This window comes from Chamaea fasciata, unplaced genomic scaffold (assembly GCF_029207755.1).
Source record: "Chamaea fasciata isolate MVZ Bird 193981 ecotype frontalis unplaced genomic scaffold, bChaFas1.0.hap1 SCAF_22, whole genome shotgun sequence".
Classification (NCBI taxonomy): domain Eukaryota; kingdom Metazoa; phylum Chordata; class Aves; order Passeriformes; family Sylviidae; genus Chamaea; species Chamaea fasciata.
Window position 1 is genome coordinate 1,029,938 of NW_027094107.1, and position 15,736 is coordinate 1,045,673.

General features: G+C 49.4%; 1 protein-coding gene across 2 annotated transcripts in view; it reads right to left on the reverse strand.

The window, feature by feature from the left end:
- Positions 1-9,679, reverse strand: part of DCX (doublecortin) — a 79,697-nt gene extending 70,018 nt beyond the window's left edge. For both annotated transcript variants that reach the window (XM_066202333.1, XM_066202332.1), the window contains exons 1-2: positions 9,604-9,679; positions 7,695-8,085 (exon numbers count right to left, since the gene is read on the reverse strand). In XM_066202333.1, the coding sequence (XP_066058430.1) occupies positions 7,695-8,058 (364 nt within the window). In that variant the 5' untranslated portion in view covers positions 8,059-8,085; positions 9,604-9,679. The remainder of the gene's footprint in view (positions 1-7,694; positions 8,086-9,603) is intronic.
- Between the last annotated feature and the right edge of the window lie 6,057 nt (positions 9,680-15,736).

Genomic DNA, 15,736 nt, shown 5'->3' on the forward strand with positions numbered 1-15,736 from the left:
AAGCAGATACTCTGTTTCCCCTTCTAAAGATGGAATACAGATACAGGACAGAGAAGAGAGTTGTCAAGGTTCATGATGAACACTCAGTTGGGCATTTTGTCAACCAGTGTACCCCAAACTAACGATAATCCCACCAGCAGGTTCTGTTGGCTTGAACAAACAGTAAAAATCTCTATTTGCTGACAGCAACACCCCTTAATAAACCAAACCATGCAGCCCTGCCCATAGCTGGGGCTCCTTAATCTCTTACATTTTGTGAATCTGACTCACTAGAAACTCAAATATCCCCCCCAGAGTACCACGTATTATACAAAATACCCTCTGGGGATATTGTTTTCCAGAAGCTTTGAATACTTCAAATCTTTCTGATTAATAAGTGATAAGTTGTGGTTTATTCATCTGCTTCAGCCAAGTGACACCTGGTGCAGAGCAGGCCCAGGCTTCTCTCCAGTTCCACGACTGAGACAAGGACAGCAAGAAGTCTGGAATGCTCCCAGGGAATTAACCATCCTAAGAACCTGAGCCCTCCCAAGCCCATAATCCCTGGGCAGCAGAGCCCTGCTAAGTGTGCTCAGCAGAACTGAGCATTAACCTCTGAGAAAAGGGATTTCTCTGTTTAAATGCAGCACTAAGTGATCTGAATGCTGCTGTCACCCCTGCCCCAGGTCCTGACCTCACCTGCACCTCTGCTCCCCCACCTGAAGTGTGGCAAGGCCTGACTTTCATCTGCATTTGACCTTCATCTGTATTATTTTCACACACTTGCACTGTGTTTTGTAGACATGTCAGATGCTGGGGCTTATTTTCTATTAAAAAGCATATTTTAAAGTAAGCTGAAGAGATTCTTGATCTGTCTGGTACAGTACCATTACTCCTCGTTCCAGCTGAGTCCTTTTGAGCTCCTCACTGCACACCACAGCTGTTCGTGTATTTACACCAAAGGCAACAGTGGCACGAAGGCAAAACTCTTGTAGGGTTTGTTCTGCAGATGTGATCTGAGGCAGTTGTGCAGATCCACACACTGGCCTCTAAAGCTGTGCTCACGCTCACAACTGGAAAATGGAACCTGCCCTTTCTCCCCTTGTCCCATTTCACCCAAACATCATCAGATAAAATCTGTATTTTTACTCGATTCTGAAACTGGAGAGAAATTTCCTTGGAGCGTCACTCCAGGATAGCAGCAGCTCTTCTCAGCATCGTTTCTGCAGTCACAGCAGCACAGCTCCAGGGAAGAGGAGCTTTTCTGCCCTTCCTCCCTGACCTAAGGATGTGACCTGAAGCTTTAACTTCATTTAAAAACTGCTTCAACTAATGTCTTCCCTAACTCAGTCTATGACCCTCAAATAGCAGCAAAACCATCGTTCAGGTTCCTCAGTGAGGCACATGCATTTGCCAGCCAGGAGCACACTTCCCGCAGTGTATTTCACTTCTCACAGTGGAGTTTTCACCCAAACCTGACCATGGTGGCAGCAGGATTGAGCAAGCACGGGCTGAAGAGCTGTGAACTTTCCAGCTTTTAACTGCACAGTGTGGCCAGGAGATCATAAAAAAGAGAAATCTTCCAGGGAATAGAGCTACCATGGAGGGAGGAGTGGGTTCTCTGTGGGTTTCTCTGCCACATCTGTCTGTGCTAAGCCTATAATGAGAAGTCAAGGTGTACAGCTGTGCCAGCCACAGAAACATGACTGACAGACACAGTGTGATAGCAGAGGATGTGCTCAGCATAACAGAAGGAATGGGAAGTGGATGTGAGATCTTGTCACGAGCGAAAGAAGCAACTCTGAGAAGAATATCTCTCCCCAGCCCTAAGCACAAAAATCCGTGCACAAGTGTTCTCAGGAACACACATCTGGAGCCAGCAAGCAGCTGTGTGCACGTGCAGAAATCCCACTGCAAGCCATAAGAAGGTACAATGGACAGCCACGCCAGTAATCCCAAACAAACCCCAAAAAGGGAGCCCCAAAGAGACACTCACACACTGGGCGTGGGGAGCACCATCCTGACCAAACCCCTGTGCTGCCAAGGACAGTGTTTGTTTAGTGCAGGGCCAGCTCCGAGCACTTTGTACACTGCAGAGCCAGAGCCCACAGGGGCATGTGCACTGTCACCATGCAGGGTGACACAGACGCGTCACACGTGCCACTAAACCAGCCAGTGCATTTCCTCCCTGCTCCTGCCTGCCCTCAGCCATGGCTGGGCTGACTACAGACCTCAGACCTCCTGCCACGACCATCATATTTGCCATTTGAAGCCAGGCTTGTATCACACAGAATTACTGCGGCTTCCAAGTGCATGACACATCCCAGTGCTCCCAGATTTGATGGGAACACAAGGAGATTATTCAGCTCCTAAAGAAGGGATGATCTCAGCAAAGATAAGGTTTGCCTTAGAGAAGGTTCCTTAGAAAAACCCTAAGCTCCAGATGAGCACTAATCCTCCAACCCTCTTACAGCAGCTCCCCATGACAATACCAAAAATGACAGGCTGTGCTTTCAGAAGAAGTTATCCTTCCTCAGCATGCACCAGTAACTTTCCAAGGATAATGAACGGAGGGCAGAAGTCTTTGGAGAGAAATCAGGAAAGCTGGATTGAGGCCATTTTGAATTTTCTAAGTGTTAGCAGTTATTCCAGGAACAGTCTCTGTGGGCAGCAGTCAATTATTTTGGCCGTTAGCTCTGCAGTTGCAAAAGTTGAGATTGTGCTACTGTGCCCAGCTTTTGTGTTTCGTGGAATTTGCCAGGGCTGCAGCAGGAATTAAGTGGACTTAACACCTTGCAGAGTTCGTTCCATATGGTGTTGAAGGAAGGCCTTGAGTTTCAAATGCATGAACTTGCTGCTGCTTTATGAGTTAAAAAGACCTACTCCAGTTAAAAAGACCTCCTCCAACATGGCAAAATGAACCCTGGAAGAGCTCCCTTCCCTTTGGCTCCTCCATGAACAGAATCACCTCTTGCTCTGCTGAAGAAGTAGAAGAAATGCTTGATTAGAAATCACTTTCTAAACCACGCAATGCCCGTGAAGAATTTTGGGACCACACCAGTGCTAGAGTGACAGCCAGGATGAGCAAGCAAATAAAACAGAACCGCACGGACAAATTTTGTTATGTAGGAGGTTATTAGCTGAGCTATCAGGCCAACAGACACCCACAGAAAACAATTCCACAGGTTACCAAGGTTTCAGTATGAGACATGGGGAATTTCACTTTTCCAGGCAAACTGGAACACACACGCTGGGTGGAGATTCCAGGATGTTTCCTATAAACCCCTCAGTCCCAGCACACACCAGACTCTGCACAGTTCCAGGGTGGAGCCCCTCCTATGATTACTTTAAATGCTCCTGGACAAGATTTTGGAAAATATTCCCAAGGGCATGACAGGATACAAAACGCTTGGAATCGCTTTCTGGAATATCTCACACAGCTCAAGAGCATTTGCAATGAAACCACAATGAGCAAAACAATGTCCTACTCAGCTTTTTCTAGAGTTTGATTTGAAATAAGGGCAAATTTCAAACAAGCAGCCCAGGACAGGGCATAAAATCCACCTTTGGATGGGCCTTGCCTTCACTCCCAGGTTGTGCCTCACTGTCCATTACGTCAAGAAGCTGAGTATGGGAAAGCAGCAAAATTGTGGAGAGGGTTAAAAAACCCTTTTGCCCCACAAAGAACTCAGTTATGAGACAAAGTGGCCAAGAGCAGCATTTTTTAAGCCATCTTTGCTGCTGAAGTCAATGCACAACATCAGCTTCCCCGTCTACCCAGCCCTCCATTCAAGGACAAAAAATAATCAGAGCTGAGGTGGGACAACCTCTCATCACATCAAGTCTGCAAGAAAAGGCTCAACATGAACCAAGGACCAAACCACCATGTCCAGATACCAAAGGAACTAAATTTGAGCTGAAACCTGGACGAAATGTGAGCTGCTCCATGATCACCTTCAGAAAGGCTGGAAAGGCTGGCACATGATTATTTCGGCATCTTTCATATGCAAGTTCTATCACAGCACAAGGCACAGAATTATCTGTTACAAGTGACTCACCAGTAAAATGCAGTTACATAAATCAACTTCCCAAAGCCCTGGTCACTGGAACCAGCCATCTATGAAGGGGAATGAAGCTCACCTGGTGCTCTTTTGCAAAAGATTCATCTGCCACGACAAATGGCAGCACCTTGGGCCAACATCCACTCCTGACCCAGCCAAGGCTGTGGGACGTGAGTGGGAGGTGTTGTCAGAGTTTGCTGCCCTGCACTTAACCAGCATAGAGATTAAGGAGGAATGCAGTCCTAATCAACATCAGCGGGTGCATTATTTACAAATTTATTAAAGCTGAATGCTGAAAATAGGAAGTCAGGATTGAGACAATGACTACAGGGATGGAAGATGGCTGCTAGGAATGAAAAGGGGAAGAAAAAATGATCAGGTGGGTGGATTTTGAGGGAAGGTCACTGGGATGTGAGACAGCTCCCCGGGAAAGAATGGAAAAGGCAACCTGTGAGCAGTGAGGGAGAACTCAGCTGCGGAGCTCTGAGGGCTCCCAACGTGTGAGATGTTAGGGTGCAGTACAGGAAAGGACCAAGAGGCTCATCCCAAGAGACGGAAGGAATGGGAATAAAGAGTATGAAAAACTCCACTTGTTCTCATTATGAGAGTAACCTTGAGTGCCAGGGAAGAGCTCTGGGTCTGCAGAACAAAAGGTTGATTCCCAGCCCCAGTTAATTAGCAGCACACCATGTGGGTTTTGCTCACCTGAAATGTTTGTTCCTGGGATATTGGTACTGTGCAATATCATTCTCTCCCCTCCAGAACTACATTCAGGCTACACTATATAAAGACATTTTGAAATCAGAAGTAATCAAGTACTGAGAACATGATGTGAAATATTGTCAGTAATTCACAAGTTTTTGCCATCAAACCACTGAGATGTGCCTCTTTGATCACTTTTCCTAGATTCTACTTATTTATTGGGAATTACAATGATAAATTAGCCCCATTATGGCAACAAGCACTGGTTTGAAAGCCAATTTATAAAGCAGACATGCCCTGGTTGCGTGTGCACTGTTCCTGTGTGTCACAGCAGAATTACTCCCGAATTCTGAGTTTCATGCAGGTACCTTGCACACAGCTATGCAAACACCCCAGCTAAGGGCAGAGCTCACCACAAGGCTGGTTATAACCACGGTGCTGTAAATTGCTTTTCTACAACAGAAGCGTAGGTCACCCCTAGAAATGTGGGATCAATAGAGTGTGCAGACCTACTCTGGCACGTTCAAAAAATGGATTCCTTTGTATTCACTCTGCTCAGGTTTTATCTTCCTAGATGATGCTCTGCTGAGGACACAGCCACACAAACCATTGTGGTTTTAGTGCCTCTTCCTCAGTGCTGTTTCCAGATGCCATTTTGGCAGAACAAAGCCAGAACCTAAATGCCAGCATCTCCTGTCTGTACCTCAACCAGCAAAATGTGTTTCCATGAACTGGGTACCTCCTTACCTGCAGCAAAACCCATCTAAAGCAGGTGTAACAACTAAAGCTTTCTTAACTTCACTGACAAAAAGCAGGAAGAGTTTAAGAGGAGAAAGAGTGTAAAAAGAGAATAAAGAACTGCATTTTCTCCTGGAGTTGTTTTGGAAGATTTGCATAAAACCTAGGACAAGCAGAAGTGAGATCTGCCATTAGAGAAAGGCTGTGGCCATATTAAGAGACCAGAATAAAACATGGCAGAATCTCTAAAATTAAGGGAGGCCACACCTCCATTCGACAGCTGTAATTGGGCTGAGAATAACTCCACTAGGAAGCATCACAGCTCTGAAAGGCAGCAATTTCTTCCCAGGAAAACTCCTCTATGGAAACCAAGGTTTATTCCACGTCCTTGTCCCCGCAAAGTATTTTTGGGGAGATGAGTATCGTGCCTGACAGACAAGGAATTCTAGGGAGAGCTGCTTTAGTCAAGGTCACACAATGACTCGCTGCCGAGGCTGCCCCTGCAGTTCGAGCCTCAAACACTCACACCCATTGTCTTTTTACTAAAGGCAAAAGCCCCGTGGATTTTCGGTAGTTACCAAACTGGCCGGGACGTCTGCCTGGAGAAAAACACCAAGGAAAAGGGAAAAGAGCACCTCCCCTCCTGCTGCAACAGGATATTCCAGGTCCGAACAAAGAAGGATTTGCTCGGGGAGGAGAAAAGCAGCGTGGCTGTGGGTGCTCTCCATCCACCCCGCTCTGGCTGTGCTGCCAGCAGAGCTGGCCCCGGCTCCTGCCCCGGCCAGGGAGGCAGGGCTGGACACCCCAGTTTCATCCAGGGCTTGTCCTGACACTCCCGGGAGGGGCAGCACAGGGAGCACCCCAGGCTGGCAGCTGAACTCCGCGGGAGCGAACCTTCCCGCAGGGCATCGCTTCCGAGCACGATGGATTTTTGGCTCATCCCTCATCCCACAGTGACACGCAGAGGGGCAGGCACAGCCACAGCCCCTCCGGACATGGGGACACGCTCGGGGCCATCTGAGCACCCCCTGCACACCCAGACCGGCCAGGCAGGGGATGCTCCCCACGCTGCCCCCAGACCCACCAGAGTGACCACCCTGCGGGAACACTCCCCAAAATGCACACCAGGCACGGCGCTTGTGCACGTTCGCGTGCAGCACATGAACTCCCCGTGCCCTCTCCTCACGCATCGCTCTGCGAGACCCCCCGGAGCCCCTTCCAGACACCCACACACCCCCTGAGCACGAAGCCCGACCCAAAGAAACCCCCACACCTTCCAGTCATTAACCCTCCTCACGGACACACGCATGAACCCCAAGTTTCACCCAGTGCAGCCTGTCCAAAACGCCCTTCTCTGTTCGCAAACCTCGCTCATTAAATCCCCTCTCTAATCAGGCTGTGTGGACTCCCATCACAACCCTGCACACACCCCCCAAACGCTGAAACCCCCCAACACCCCGCCCTCCAAACATCCTCTGTGCACCCCCAACGCCCCTCCCCACACCCCCAGGTGCCCGCACGGCCCCGACCACACCCTCGGCACACACATCGTACCCCAAAAACCCCCGTGAGGGCGCACAGACCCCTCCCACCCTCTGCACACACATTGTGTGCACCGAACCCCCAAAAAATCCCAGCAGAGCGCACAGACCCTGCCCACCCCCAGCACACACACCGTGTGCCCCGAACCCCAACATCCCCCCGTGAGAGCGCACAGACCGTGCCCACCCCCAGCACACACTACAGGAATCAGCCCCTCTTCCTCTCCCATTCATCCCCATCCACCCCACGGCAAAACCCCTGCACCCAGCCGGGGTCACCCTGAGCCAGCCCGGACAGACGTGGGGACACCCACGGGCCGGACACATCGACACAGCCACGGGCAGGACACACGGACAGAGCCACAGGTCAGACGCACGGACACAGCCGCGGGCCGGACACACGGACACACGGGCCGGACACACGGACACACGGGCCGGACACACCCCTCCGGCCGCACATCTGCCCCGAGCGGGCGCGCTGGGCACACCCGGGGGACACCGGGGGGTGCCACCCGCCCCGCCACCCACCCGGGCAGCGCTGGGCAGGGCACAGCGGGGCTCAGCATCCCCCGAGGCCGGGGAAACGCGACCTCCTGGGCAGCCCCGAGTGGTGCAGCCGCCCCCCTCCCCACCCCGCCCGCTCGCTGCAGCAGGCGGCGGCGATGCTCGGTACCTTCCTCCAGCTCGTCCATGCTGCCGATCTTCCGAGAGCCATCGATGGTGTAGATGTACCGCACGCCCTGAGGAAGGTTAATGTTGTCGGACAGGGAGCGGGTCAGGTCCGCCAGGAGGGCATCAAAACTTCGGAAGCGGTCGGAGGACACGGCGTATACAATCCCCTTGAAGTAGCGGTCCCCGTTGCGATAGAAACGCACCTTCTTGGCTTTCTTCTCGTTACTCAGCGCCTGTAAGGTCCGGGTTCTGTAGAAGCTACAGTGAGCGCTGTGAGTGGGGCTGGGCAAGCCGTTCATTCGTGTGCCTCGCATGTTTCTGGACGCCTTGTCTCTTTCGTCAAAGTGTCCAAAATCAAGTTCCATAGTTTGGTGGACCCTAAAGATCTGAAGCTGGGCAGGAAGGAGATGGGGAGAGAAGGAGGGCAAAAGGGACGGGTTAGAGCCCGGCAGAGCCACAACCCGGAGAGCAAAACGACACTAAGGCTGTGTCTGGAGCAGGACAGATGCATTTGGGAAGCGCCCCCTCCCCTGACCCAGATTTGTATCGATTCTGGGGACTGAGAGTAGGAGGGGTCCTCGCATTTTGAAAGGGATCCAACTACTGGGGGCAGGGAGCACGTTTCTAGAGAGCTGCCTGCTCCTGCACCTGGGAGTTTTCAAAGTGCACCAAATCGGGACTTGGGGCCAAAGGGATACATGGCAATTACAACTCAGCCCCGAAAACACTCATCCAAACACCAGTTGGCGATGAATTAAACCTCTGAGCCCTGTGAGGTTTCCTTTGGCAACAGAAAACAAGGAGATCCCAGTAAGTCAGCCCTTCAATCTGTCGAATCACGGAAGGACCCAGAGCATCTGAATGTTTAACATTAGAATAAACTGGCATTTATGAAAGAATGGTCACAGGGGAATAAGCAGTTTCTTTGTGACAGCCTGTTCAATAAGGGTTAGCAATGAGATCCAGCCCACCCTTCCCCCTATCCGCAGCCCCCTCCTAGCCCATCAATCAATTCCCAGGACCAGCCTACATCTCTAAGAAGAAATGACTGCAAAGAAAAAAATCTGTCATTGAAACGCGGCTTCGGTAAGCTCTTTTCAGCCCGAGCCTCCCCTGAATTGCATTTTTTTGCTCCCGTTTAATGAGGAGGTGAAAATAAAGGGGCTGTTTCCACCCCCCGCTTCCAGCCCTAAGTGATTTAATAGCTGGAAGTGCCCGTGCCCCAGGGACACGCCGCCCCTGCTCCTCACCTTTCATTGTTCTGAGCACCGGGGGCTTCCAGCACAGAAAAGCCGAGGCTGGAGCTGACACCCAGCCAGCAGGAATTTTGCACTGTCTCTAGTTTATGCTCGAGAACAACCTTTCGGCTGCACCAAACCCCAACACAAAAGGAGAAGGAACCCCCCCCAACCCTGCAGTAGGGACCCTTGCACTCCCCCGGCGCCCCCAGGCACATGCACCCCACGTATGTCGCTCTCATGTTAGCACAGGGCTGAAAGGGGATTTACAGCCCTTGGCAGCCAGGTATAAATCCAGGAAAAGCTGTTGCTATCTCATCCCCGCCCTTCACACTCGCCGGAATGAAGCTCCCTCCCTGTATTTTACAATGTCAGCGTGACCCATGCGAGAAAAAAACCGTTGTCCCCAGGCTGCAGTGAGGGAGATGACAATGCAGGCGATCCTCACAGAAACCCCAAGTTGGGAACATTCCCCCCACGGTGCCAGCTGCGGTAGATTCAGCCTGGTGTCATGCACTGAACAATGAAACATCCAAGCAACTTCGGGAATGAATCGGAGGATGCAGGGGTTTAGATTTTAAAACGAGCTGCAGATGCTGCAAGGCACCGAGAAAAGATTGCTCCTTTCTGTTACTTTTCTGCATGCGAATCACTCAGGAAAGCTCTACTCACCGGTTTGCAGTGTGCAGGGTGGAGATGCTGAGAGAAAGAAAACCAGGCTCACTCTGCCTTTGTTGTCTGAGCTCCAAGCAAGAAATTCCTGCCAGGGTGGATGAGACGCCTCCTAGGTCCTAGTGCCTTGTTCCATCCCTTCACGGTAACTTTGCCTCGGTGATTCTCACTCTCACCATCAGTCGTCTGCTCGCAGTCTGTGCATGAGGGGAAAACGGGGTGCTGCTTCCAGATGAGTAAACAAAAGGTTTAGAGGGGCAAGTTGGGGGGGGGGGGGGGGATGTTTGGAAGGATGCAAATTTCCCCTTGAATCCAGTTGTACCAAGAAATCATCTGGCTCAAGTGAAGAAAAAAAGAAAAAGAAAAAAAACCAGGATAATTGCCCCAATCCCACAGGATTAGCAGTTCAGGGGGGTCACAGTCATAATCCCACAGTGTGGCACAGTGCTGGCATAAGACTCCTGTGCGTTAGGAAGGCAACTGAGAAAATCTCTGACCAGTGCAACTGGGCACAGTCCTGCTCCTGTGCTGGGTTTACACAGCATCTGTGGTTTACTCTGGCCAGCAGAAAGGGAGAATTCACTTGGTGGTTCTGCATGAGGTGCCCCTGAATACTTTTCCTCTGTTAACATTGGACACAAGCCAAAGGCAGAGGGCTGAATCCCAGTTCATGCAAATCCCCGGGGGTTTTGGGATGGAGTCATTCAACATAAGCGAAACCCAGCAGATCCAGCGTAGCTCATATCCCACAGTAAGAGAAGTTTATTTTCTGATTCCGCTACAGGAGGACCCAGCTGTTAAAAAATTGTACTGGGCTCTTTCACTTTGACAGCAAAACCTTTCACCTGCTTTCTGGGTGGAGATTTCCATGCTGCAGCACCACTAACCCTGCTCCTAACGCCACTGGTGCTGGCCTCATCTTTACTTTAGAAAAGGATGGGATTTGGAAATGGGAGAGTTTTCCCATCTGTAGAAGGAAATCTTCCCTAACAACACTGCATCTGTTTCGAGTGAAAACATCAGATGTTGTCATTTTGGCACATCACAGCAGTATCGCATTTACACAGAAGAAGTTAGTATTTATTCCAGCTTTGTCTGCCCTGTGCACCATAGTCCAGGCAACACTGACACAAACTCACTGAGAGCTCGCCTCTGTTTGCCAGCAACTTTCACACATGACATTTGTAAAAAGTTTCTTCTTCCCTGAAACCACCCTTTTATTCAAAGGCTGCCATGCATCCTCTGCTGGAGCTTTTGGCTGCTCCCTTGTGTGTGTGGGCAGATCACTGCAGAGGAGACAGATCTGCTCTCCTCCCTCAGGAATGAGCCCTTGAGAGGACCATGGGGAAGAACAGGGTCTGTCCTCTCCAGGGTGTATTTCAGTAGCCTCTGGATGCAGTTGCAAGAGGTACGTGGGACTTCAAACCTTGTCTTCCCATTAGATCCTATTCTAAATTAGATAATTCCTGGCTGTTTGTCACCATGAGCTTCATCTGTCCAGAATTAACAATTCTTTCCTTTAACACAGCACTGCTGTAAATATAAATCTGCCCATGCTTTAAAAAATTGCCAAAAATATAAATCATTCAGCATGTGCCAAGTACAGCAGCAGCAAGAACAGGGAAAAGGAGAGTCTTCATTCAGCCTTCAGTGGCACACACAGCTTTGACAGAGAAGAGGAAGATTTTTGGGATGATGGCTGAGCATCCAAGCACTACCCCAAAGTAACCAGGCAGGACGATGTGGAAATGTACCACAATGTGTTATCTCCCAAAATTGACTTGTAGGGGAAGTTCTGAGGACAGCAAAGGGTGTCAAGCATCATTAACAGATGGCTCTTCTTTCTCTTCTTTCTCTTCTTTCTCTTCTTTCTCTTCTTTCTGCTCCCGAGCCCACACCCGCTGTGAGAGGAGCGTGTCTGCAGGGACACATCTGCTCAGGACTGGGACAGAAGCTCTTTGGAGCATAGGCACTTCCTTTCAGAAGCATTTTAAAATAATTACACCAACAGGAGAACTGGGATTTGTCCCTGAGTGAAGGATAAGGTTTCTATAGCAGATCATGCTTGTGTTCATCTTGGGTAAAACCTCGAGTTCCTCCTAAGTGGTGCCCAAAACACCCCCAGTGTGTCCTCCCTTAATCCTGCCACAAGACCAGGAGGATCTCACAAGCCAGAGCTGAAGAGCCCTGGAGCCAGACTGGTTTCACATGTTCTCAGTGAAATCACACCATATTTGCTTCTCTCCAAGTGAGAACAGAATCACCTCAAACCGCAGACGTCGGCACAGAAATAAGCAGCAGGTTCTTGAGGAAAGCAAGGGCCTGCTCCTGACTACATTTCTTCTTCAGAGCTTCTTCCCTGGCCTCAAGGAGTTAATGTCAGTCAAAACATATTTACATCAGAAGAGACTCACCCTCTGAGACATCATCATCTAAACAGTTTTAGGCAGTGCGAGTGATTGAGAACTGGAAAGAAAATTCTACCACCCCCCCCCCCCCCCAATCAATAATTTCATTTAGCTGCAAAGGGAAGATAAATTTAGCTCTTCAGACTGAATTATCTACTTTAAATCAGGTGAATCATCTTTCCTCCAGGAAGGTAATGTTTAGACTTTTGCCTGTGTAACTAAACCCATATAAATACATGTTTGTTGACATTGCTGAGCAACCGTGACACTTTGGAAAAGGACAGATTGCAGGTGACAGGGGTTGTGTGGATGCTGTGTGCTGACTTCTTCATGAACACCTGGAAAATCCAGTCCCTAGCATCACTAGGAGCTGCAGTCTCAAATACTCTGTGTCAATGCCCTGTTGCTTTGCTGTGCAACTTCCTGACTTCTATAAAAATTGCCTCTGATGGCACAGCACAGGATATTAGTTAAGGTGATAAGCAGCCAAGGTCTGTACTAGAGAATCATGGAAAAATCAAGGGATCACTGGGTTTGAAGGAAGTCTTGGATCAACATCCTCAAGTCAGTCTGTTTGTAAGTCTATAATATTTTTCCCTCTGTTGTTCTGGTCTGTTTGGAAATTGTCATTCCTGATCACCACTGTCAAAGCTTTGCTTGGTGTAACTTGAACACCAAAACTCTCTGAAACACCAAACTATTATTTCAGGGGTCTTGACACGCAATGAAGTGTGTCAGGGCACTCACAGCTAAAATCCCATAAAGTCAATGGCTCAATCTTGACCCTGTAGGGCAACATCCTTTAAATCTGAATCTTCAAAAGAGCTGAGAGTTCATCAAAGAGTTATCCTATATCAAGTTCCTCCTACATAATACTACAAGCTAATAAGCAATGGGGACTTGGCAGGCTTTCACCACATAACATTTGTTTCCTTTGGAGATTTATTTTTATAGGGACCACACACATCTGAAAGTCTTTTAAATACCAGTGCTGGAGAGCCAAAGTCAGCCCAGCCGCTGGGGAGAGAAGGGTGGAGGATCAATCACCTCCAGAGCTGCTCCCCCTCTGCAAGCCTTGGGAACATCTGCAGGGGCTGCTCAGACCTTGGGGCTGAAGGACTGAACCCTTCACAGCCTGAAGCACTGGAACCTCCACAGAGGAGCAAAGTTTTCAGTGTCAGGAAGGAGGAGAGGGTGGAAGGAGAAGCTGGGCTCAGTGTGGGAGCTCTCAGGTGTCCCCCGAGCAGCTGTGTCCCCTGGGTGGGGACATGCCACCCCTCCACAGCCTGTGCTGGGTCAGGGTATGGCAGCCCCATACTCCTGGCAGATGCCCTCAGTCTCAGCAGGTGACTTTAGCTTCAGGTATTTCTGAGATCTGGAAGCCTTTGCATCCTCTGAGACCATCAGGAAGCAGGCTGGAAGTGAAAAGGCCATTTTCTGTGCCGAGGATCTGGAAACTGTGCAGCTCAGTGAGCTCAAGATATTTCCAAACACATCCAGATACAACAAAGCATCAAACCCCACAACAGTCATCCAAAAGAAAAATAACTGCTGCACTAGATCTCTTCTGGCTCAATCCCCTCTTCTACAACAAACCACCACAATTAATAAATCTTTCCCAGCTGAAAAGAAATTCCCTGACAGCAGGAAGTGAAGCACCCCACCCCAGCACAGCCCCTGTGTGTTTTGGGAGAACTCTGCCAGAGTTCCACGAGCCAGGTTCTGGTGGCAGCTCAGTGGCGGCGTTTTCCCTCAAAATCCAAGTGCAAAGCTTGCAGAAATCCATGCCTGCCTCATGCCCTGCCTGTGCCCAGGGGATGTGCAGAACCCCTCTGAGGCTGTCAGGACATTTTTGCTGACCAAGCCATGGATGATACATGGTCTGTGAGCCCCAGCCAAAGTCATGACAAATGGAACAACAAAACATCCAAATTCTCCTTTTGCCAAGGTTGTCCATGGGCTGCGTTGCAGTTGGGAGACTTGTGGCCAAGAACTGAATAACTTCTTGATGATTTCATTTTATGCAGTAATTGTAACTGAATACCTGATTGCCGGCCTCTCTCAAAATGCCTGCTGAGGGTAACATTGGCTTGAAGGACTTTCCTGACGGAATTCTGAGTGATAGAAAGGAAAATCCCATCAAAGTCATCACGGGGGATCACGTCACATTCAACTTGGGAGTGCAAGATGTTTCCTTTCAAACACAGATCTCTTCTGTCATTCTGAAGGCAGTGACAGTGAAGTGACTGGAGAAGCATTTGTAAAAGATACCCAAACCGTTCGTCTTAAAAGATTTCTAAGCTTTTAAAACAAAACAGACCATTTCAGAAGTTGTTTTCCGTGAGACTTCCACTCAGTGCGCTGGGTAAATGTCATCCCAGACCAAGCCCAGCAGAGGCTGCAGGACTAGCTGGATCAGTGTCCTAGGAGTAGGGTAGTAGAGTAGGAATTGAGAGGTGGGAGAGCAGGTAAAGAAAGCTTTTGTGCCTGTTTCACGCTTTTCAGGGGATGGTTCCATTCTGTTTTATCCTAAAAACACAGACAGCCCTAATGAATGGGGAATTTTTTTTCACGGCAGCAAATATTCTCCAGCTATTTTGCTATTGTTCCTCAGGCACACACATCGTGTACGTACAATAAACTATTGATAATCGGTGCTTGGCATCTGTACCGGCATTTAGAGGTAAATACAGCAATGAGAAAACTCATTTAGCTACATCAAAAGGAAAGCTTATCTGCCCGAAGTCTCATGCAAATGAGGAGCACACTGAAAGACCATTGTTTAAACATCAATGAACTGAGGTCTCTTGTCTGCAGAGCTGCAGTCCCTCACTCCAGAGAGACACGGAATCTCAGCCTGACAGGACGGAGAAACAATTAAACGCTGCGAGTACAAGGTCAGCACCGGCGTCTTCGGCCCCCTTTCCCCTGCAAGGAGAGCCAGCACTGCAAACTGTGCCTCAAACTAAAAACCAAACTGGTTTTCTTCTCCCGTAATTCCTGCCAGGCTTCGGAAAGCTGGGTCTGGCACACAGCAGCCTTGGTTTCTAGTACAAGGCACCCCTGAGCACTGGAAGGGAGCAGGTTCCAAACACAACCTGACATGCAAAGCCCTGACCCAAGCAGCTACTGAGGCACTCAGGGATTTCTAAAACACCTCCTGAAGACCTACATAGGTAGGACCCTGTGTATTTTTAATCTTTAAAGCAAAGGTTACAGCACGGAAACATTGCGGGACACTCTACCTTCTAAATAGCTTTATTTCAAGTACTGGAACTCTGAGCTGAACTTCTGCAGCTCCTCCCTGCTCCCTCCACACACACCACAGCTGTGCTGAGAGGTGAGAGATGGCTCCAGGCAGAAGTGCTCCCTGTCTACCGATGCCTCAAGTTTTAGCTTTCGTATTTTCCAGATTCTGCATTGCATTAGTAGATAACTCTGAACTTCATATACAGTGTTAGCAAGTTCTCAGACAAAACAATCCTTCTCCAGCCCCAGAACCAAGGACACCGCTGCAGCTTCCAGCCCAAAAAGTGTAAACAGCAGTGAATTGAGGAGAGCAATCTGGGAGGAGGGGACTTCGTTACCTGAAGCTGTAATTGGACAATTAACTCCAATATAGAAATGGATCAAAACGTATTGAAGTGTGAAAACTCGTGACCCCTGGTCCATCGTGGGTGTAGCCACAGCCAGGCTCTTGTCCTGCCCAAGGTGGATCCTTTGCA